This window comes from Prunus avium, chromosome 3 (genome assembly GCF_965620075.1).
Source record: "Prunus avium chromosome 3, drPruAviu1.hap1.1, whole genome shotgun sequence".
Classification (NCBI taxonomy): domain Eukaryota; kingdom Viridiplantae; phylum Streptophyta; class Magnoliopsida; order Rosales; family Rosaceae; genus Prunus; species Prunus avium.
The window spans coordinates 26,894,606-26,901,862 of record NC_142286.1 but is presented as its reverse complement, the minus strand read 5'-3'; the positions used below and the strand labels follow the sequence as shown (position 1 = coordinate 26,901,862).

The following is a 7,257-nucleotide window of genomic DNA, read 5'->3' as shown; positions in this document are numbered from 1 at the left end:
AAAATATTACAACGACGTCAATAATAAACAACCGACGTCTTATGATATAATAAAAACAGAGTATTAAATATTACAACGACGTTAATAATAAACATTCGCCGTGGTATTGAAAATAAAACGACGTAAATATTAATATACCGTCGTCTATACCACAAAAACAAATTAGGAACAACGTAAAATATTTTCAGCAGAAAAATAATTAAAAAGATTTTCGAAACAAAAACCATTGTTCAGAGAAATCAAACATGCGATGAAAGCTTGGAAACTTAAAATGATATCCTTAAAAATCAAAAACAAAAAAAGGATATCATTTTAAAAAACAACGACGAACACTTTCACACGACGCTAGGGTGACTGACGAACCGTCGTGGTCTATAAATCTAACCACGTAAATAATAAGCCACCGTCGTCTTATTTAGTTGAAGTAAAAGAACCAGAGTAGTGTTCAAACTTGGAAACTTTTCGTCTTTGTCTGCAAATTTTATCAAACTTGGAAAGAAAAAATGTAAAAAGATTTAAAAAAAAGAAAATGATATGCGCATGCAAAACAGGAACAAAAATCCTTCCAGAAATGCTTACCCTTTGCTTGCGATGAAAGCTTTCTTCTGGAGTTTGGTGTTTCAGTTCAGAGATGAAGACGAAGAGGAGATAAGCTTGAAAGTTTGAAACAGTTCTTGGAGAATGAAAAATGAGAAAAGCTTGAAAGTTTTTCTCGGGTTTGGAACCAATGCAAGTATGGGTCAGGAAGGCGAAAAGTTTAAAATAAAAAAAAAAAACCTTTTCATAACAACGACGCTATTAATAGTATGCGCCCTAGTATGATACATTATACGGCGCTATTGTTAACACTGCCCTATAATATTACTTTCAACGACGGTATGTTTTAATGAAACGACGTTTTGAAATCGAATTACATGACGCATGTTTCTTCAAAAAAGATGAATCGTCATTTTCCAATTTACCAAACGACCTTATATTCAATAATAACGACGTTAAAAATTAATACCACGTCGTTTTAATTACTCATACCGACGTGTAATTTTTTTAATTACACAATAAATTAATTTTCCAAAAAATTACAACGTCGTTTTTATATAGCGTCGTTGTTAAATAATTTATACGACCTTATTTTAAATTTAAAGGACGTGTATGTTATATATAAACGTCTATATTTTAAAACACCGACGTGGTATATAAGATTTGTTTATAAATAATGGGTTTTCTGTCTTTCTGTCGTCTTCATTTTTCAATTAGGGTTTCAACTTTTTCTCAATTCTCTGGAGGCACATCACCTCTCTGTCTCATCTCGCTTTCATTTTTCAGTTTGGATGTTGATGTGTGGGCGCGTTTGTGTATCTGAAAGACACAAACACGCACACATCATCTAAATATTGTCTTTCTGCACAGAAGGAGAACAAGGTCTGCATCAGCCCTCTTTCTCAGCTCCTCCATGATGGGGTTCTCTGGGTTGATCTCCATGGTCTTCTTGCTCGACATGTACCCAGCCGCTCTGTTATCCCTCAAGGCCTGAGCCTTCATGATTCTTTCCATGTTGGCAGTCCAGCACGGTCAGACGGTCAGACACCACAACCTTCTCCACTCTGTCACCCAAAACATCCTTCACAACCTTGCAGAGTCCCTCAAACTTCTCCTTCAACTCTTCCTTCTTCTTTGCCTCGTCTTCACTCTCATCAAGCTTGAGACCTTCCTTGGCGGCTGAGACAAGCTTCTTGCCCTCAAACTCCTTGTGAGAGTAATTGGCACATCATCCACTTCTAAAACATTGCCTTTGTTCATTCTGGTTCGATTATGATGAGGAACAGAGTTCATTCTGGTAATGATAGACGAATAATTGCATAAAATTTGTACGTCGTTAATTTAACAAACCGTCGTGGTTAGTACAATTATGCGACAGTAGAGTTATGGATACCGTCGTAGTACATTATAATTAAAAAGTCGATAAATTTATATTTACAGTCGTGGTAACTTAATTTAAAGCGGCGATTTTTTTTGTAATTAACCGTCGTAGATTCCTTTGAATTTATGCGTCGCTGACTAAGAAAATTGGGTCGTGTTTATTAATTAATTAACACGGCGTCTTATTTTTATATCGTCGTCTTTACTTTCTACGGCGGTGATTTCATAGATGCAGTCGTTGTTTTTAGGTTCAGATTTTAACTCTGAAAATACCTTTGTAATAAGACGACGCTTTTTTAATTTGGTGCGTCGTGGTTTCAAAATATCTATACGTGTGCCGTTTTTTAGGTGTTTAAAGTATGTTTCTACGACGGGTTTCTATTACCGTCGTCTTTTAAAAAACAACGACGGTTTTTTGATCTACCGTCGTTGTTTACTGGTCGTCTTTTGCCCTTTTTGTAGTAGTGGCTTATCCGTTGTCCATGTGTTAAATGTGTGAATTTGAAATTGTTTGGGATTGGAATTATAAGGGATCACTTATACTTTAATGAAGTTGACCAAAGCTATAAGAATTGGACATTTCACGGAGAACCTTGGGAAGCAACTACTAATGCTAGTAGAAATGTTGAAGAAGATGATGACCATAGTAGGTACAGTTTTGTGTCTGAAGAAATAGAGATGGATGATAATGATTTTGGTGATTTTGGATCCGATCCTTATGAGTTTGCTAATGTGATTGGGGATGGAGATTAACCATTGTACCCTGGTTGTAGAAAGTACACCATGTTATCGGCATTAGTGAAGTTGTATCATTTGAAGGCAAAACATGGGATGAGTGATATTTGTTTTACAGAATTATTGATACTTGAGGGCGAGTTGCTTCCAGAAGGAAATACAATACCGGCCTTTATGTATGAAGCAAAAAAGACTTTGTGTGTGCATTGGGGTCGAGTTATGAGAAAATTCACGCATGCCCCAATGATTGCATCTTGTATAGGAAGGAGTATGAAGATTCAACTAATTGTCCTACTTGCACTACAAGAAAAACACCCTTTAGTGACGGCTAAAAAGTGTCAGGAAATGTAATACTTGACGGTGCAGAAACCGTCAAGAATACCACTGTCAGGAAAGGGGTACCCCATTTATTGACGCTTTTTAGCCGTCAAGTAATCGTTGTAATCTTCAAGTAACTATTATGTTTGACGCCTTTTAACCGTCAAGTAATCGTTGTGCTTGACGCTTTGTAACCGTCAACTAATCGTTCCGCTTGACACCTTTTAACCGTCAACTAACAATTCATTGATGGCTCTAAGTGTCAACATTGTAGTTATTTGACATCTAATAAGTGTCAATTAAAATCACTTGACATGTAAGAACCGTCACATGGAAGTTTACTTGACGGCTAAAATGCATCACGTACGTGACATTTGTTGTATGTGTCCTTTTTTTTTTCCCAAACAAGGGGGAGCCAACAATTTTTTTATAATCCCACTGGACTAGGTGGGGATAAAGAGCCCTTTTTATTTATTTATTTATTTATTTTTTATTTTTATAAAATCCAGCTGGGACTAGGTTTGGCCTATGCAATATATTATTTTACAACTATGAAAACTAATCTCATTATTAGGAGCTTATCACTTAATCAAAACTAAATCTGGGAAACCAAAAGAGCTAACTTTATCACAATAAAAAATAATTCAAAGCACAGAATACTTCTAAAAATAATTTGCATGTATTGAAACTAATCAACTGAAAATACATCAAACTAGTGCATTTGTTCACTTAGTTTCAACGAACTATACAAGCCATGCATTGCCAAATATACACACTGAAATCCATAAATAAAATGAGTTTTTCCAGTAGAAACCTCTTGTGTTCTAGTACAATATTCCCCATTTTACATCCAGAGAGTTCTTACTTCGATAGGACCTGAAATGCACATTAAAAGAAAGATAGTAGGATCAAATAATCAAGTAGTACAACTACTAGAGTCCAACTGCACAAATAACTTTATAAGTGACAAAAATAGAATATAAGCACACACATGACCTTCAAAACAGATGACCAGCAGCCTTACAACAAAACTGCCAAACAAGACCTGCCAAACAAAAATGCATATGATACTTAATTTTGCAGTGGGCAAACAATTTCGCAGTTACATATGATACAAAACTGCCAACGATGAAAAGTAACATACATGTAATCAGTTAGAATTTTTCAACAATTTTCGAACAAGTATAAACTATGAACAAATTTACCATATTTCATGAATATTCTAAGACCACAGCAGCCATACAAACAATCAATGGCTTTCACTTTCTTTCCAAAAAACAGAGAGCTTACTGGAAATCACATTTGTGATCCTATATATCATCTTCTCAAAAAGCCAAAATTGGAATTCCCATCTCACATCATCTACCAAGTGAGAGCTAATATTAATTGAGTGAAATAGCCAATAAGATCTCACACAGCATATACCAAGTTAGCATACTCATTGTAATAAAATACAATAAATTGATTTAACAGAGCAAAGACTGAAATATATATATAAGATTCGAACCCCACTAGACAAATTATAGACCAGCATAATATCATTAGTTTAGTTGATTGTATCATAATGAAAAGTATGTTAAAATTTTAATATAATAGGAAATGGCTTACTTGTCTACAACTACTCTGACATCCTCATAAATATCATTCCTTAATGGGTCCAAATAATAAACAGTCATGGATGAGAAGTCAATGACAATTAAGATCCAGTGGAACCTATGGCAAATGAATATGTACATATTAGTCGAGTTCAGTAAATTTTACATAATCAAATCTAAATTAATAAGCTTTGAAGAGTAGTCTTACGCAGGATTATAAGGCATGATTGTGAGTTGATTTTTTTTTGCCTTCACCAAACGATCTGCTATATTTCGTGATCTCTCATCCCGTTTTCGTTGATTATTTAAATTTCCAGCCAATGATACAATAGCAGGATTGATAAAGCCAAACATCTGAAGTAGACCTTCATCCTTCATATGATCATATAATTGTCTAAACAAAGTGAAATACGTCGAAGCATTGCAATACAATATACCTCAAAAAATGTCATGTAGCATTGGCTTACCTCATGTATAAAATGATACAACTCACTGTAAGTTCAAGCATTGAAGTAAGAAATGTAAAAGAATCATGGTTGGCAGTACAAGGATCATAAGCAGCATTAACCATTTGTAAAGTTTCTTGGACCTCCTCGTATTTAGGTGACTGATCAAAATTTACTTCCCTACTTGTTGTTCCTCCAATATCAGCCACCTCCCCATGCCAACTCCATATCTTATAACTTCGATCAACACCTCTTATAAACATATGATCTCTTATCCCTTTAGGAGTCTCAACCATCAAATTTCCACATACTTGGCATGGACATTTCATGAGTTTGGGGTTACTAGCATGACTTACAACAAACGCAATAAATTGCTCAACACCATCTTCATATTCTTTTGACATTCGATCTTTTGACATCCAAGTTTTATCCATTTCAAACTAAAAAAACCTTCCCTGCAATATAGGCCACTTCATTCTCTTCACCAATGGTTACACACATTACCAAGATAAGAATTAATCTTGCAATGCAATATATAAATAGAAATGTATAGAAATTTGTAAATCATACTTCCTTTTCATACAAAAATAATAATAATAATACTTGGCTGCAATTACTGAACTAATACCAGAAAAGTATGATTAAAATTGGTAATCAATTTCTTCCAGATCTATAGTTTTTTTATAATAGAATCATCCTAATTAAATTAAAATAGTATATTACTATTCCCAATAAGCATATATATATTCCTTTCTAGAAGAAAAAGCTACGTACTGATCTCAATTTATAGTTATAACTTATATCAAAACAACCAGCCATACATTACCAGAAGACATAATATCACCAATTAACAAAAACTAAAACACAAAAGCATTAAAAAGTTCACGAAAAGACCTATAACCTATATTATATTAGCATAAGAACCTTTCCTAATCAATTTTATCATCCAACAAAGATGAATTTGCATGTTCTATATTTTTTATTTTACAGTGCCACAAGATAGTGATATCTTGAATTTTTTATTATAAATAAAATGATATTGATATGTTGATTAAATATAAAGAGGTGTAGTAAATTCAGTGAGGGAAAATGTCGAGTAGGTGGTGGGCACTCCTTGCCGCCACTAACTAAAAAGAAGAGGAACTATCCTAATTTCCTAATAAGACAAAGAATACAATTCAAATCCATGGGAAAGATAAGAAGAAAGGAATCTAACTCCACTACTCAACTAAACTTGACTGGAGAGTGATAATTTATATCACTTAAAAATTATGCTAATTTTTTTTTAATTCGATTAGTTGTAGTTCAGATATGTAGAGATATTGAATGCCCACCTATAAAGCTTGAAAAAATTAGGAATATTGGCCAATAAAGAACACAAACCTAGTTCTTTGTCGGCAGCAAACTCTTCAATATCCTTGATTGTTTGTTAAAAATCTTCACTTTTCTCCCATTTCAACGTTCTCCCTGGTTCAACTCCCCGAAGCATCTTGAGATTGAGTGAGATTCATGTCAGGTACCTAAGGAATGGAGAGAAAGCACAAAACTTTCTGAGAGATGTACATAGAGAGAGAAAATACTCTGTAGAGAATGAAAGATGAACAGAGTGGGCAAAAATACATTCATATGAACTATAATAACTTTGGATAGATAAGAAATACACCTGAATTGTTGCCACACCAAATAGCAAAGCATGAGCACACTAAGATTTGATACTCACATTCTCTTCGAACTTCTGTATCCAATTTAAGAAATGAAGAGTGGAAAACCCTAAGGACTCTGATATTTTTGGTTTTGGAATGAAGGGAAAAAGTGGTGACCAAGAGGAAGAGGAGTTGAATATAGGGCAAAACACTTAGATGAATTTGGAGTGAAATGCCCGCGAACTTAGCGCGCTCTTTTCCTGAGGATATTTTAGAAAAGTGTCAGCTGGTATAAAATGGTTTTAATTGACATTTTTTGTAAAATGTCAGCGAAAAGTAATAAACAATTGACATTCTTTATAAAATGTCAAGGAAAAGTAATATAGAGTTGACGGTTTTTAAAAAGTGTTAGGGAAAGTGATATATAGTTGATGTTTTTTGTAAAACATTAAGTAAACTCGCTAAGTAGTTGACGCTTTTAAAAAAGCGTCAAAGTTTCATAAAATAGTTGATGGGTTTGCAAAAAACGTCAATTATTAAGTGTCAACTAAGGCCTATTTTCTTGTAGTGTTGTGGTATCTCAAGGTGGAAGGAAGGCAAAGA

General features: G+C 34.0%; 1 protein-coding gene across 6 annotated transcripts; it reads right to left on the bottom strand.

Moving 5' to 3' along the window:
• Nucleotides 1-3,683: 3,683 nt before the first annotated feature.
• Nucleotides 3,684-6,954, bottom strand: LOC110770024 (uncharacterized). 6 transcript variants are annotated; one of them, XM_088249971.1, is made up of 7 exons: nt 6,675-6,954; nt 6,395-6,531; nt 5,033-5,466; nt 4,774-4,959; nt 4,579-4,683; nt 3,962-4,015; nt 3,684-3,846 (listed from the first exon to the last, which is right to left on the bottom strand). In XM_088249971.1, the coding sequence occupies exons 3-6, from the start codon at nt 5,443-5,445 to the stop codon at nt 3,991-3,993; spliced, it is 729 nt and encodes a 242-aa protein (XP_088106097.1). In that variant the 5' UTR covers nt 5,446-5,466; nt 6,395-6,531; nt 6,675-6,954; the 3' UTR covers nt 3,684-3,846; nt 3,962-3,990. The 6 variants fall into 6 exon arrangements, 5 of the variants coding, with proteins under 5 accessions (XP_088106097.1, XP_088106096.1, XP_088106099.1 ...); XM_088249970.1 differs by having other exon boundaries at nt 3,967-4,015; nt 6,675-6,953; XM_088249973.1 differs by lacking the exon at nt 4,579-4,683.
• Between the last annotated feature and the right edge of the window lie 303 nt (nt 6,955-7,257).

Excerpts from the sequence above, each read along its gene's own strand:
- LOC110770024 (XM_088249971.1), bottom strand. The coding sequence starts at position 5,445 with ATGGATAAAACTTGGATGTCAAAAGATCGAATGTCAAAAGAATATGAA. Across the intron at positions 4,960-5,032 it reads TGTATCATTTTATACATGAG|ACAATTATATGATCATATGA; the intron begins GTAAGCCAATGC and ends CACTTTGTTTAG. Across the intron at positions 4,016-4,578 it reads GTCAGAGTAGTTGTAGACAA|GTCTTGTTTGGCAGTTTTGT; the intron begins GTAAGCCATTTC and ends TTTGTTTGGCAG.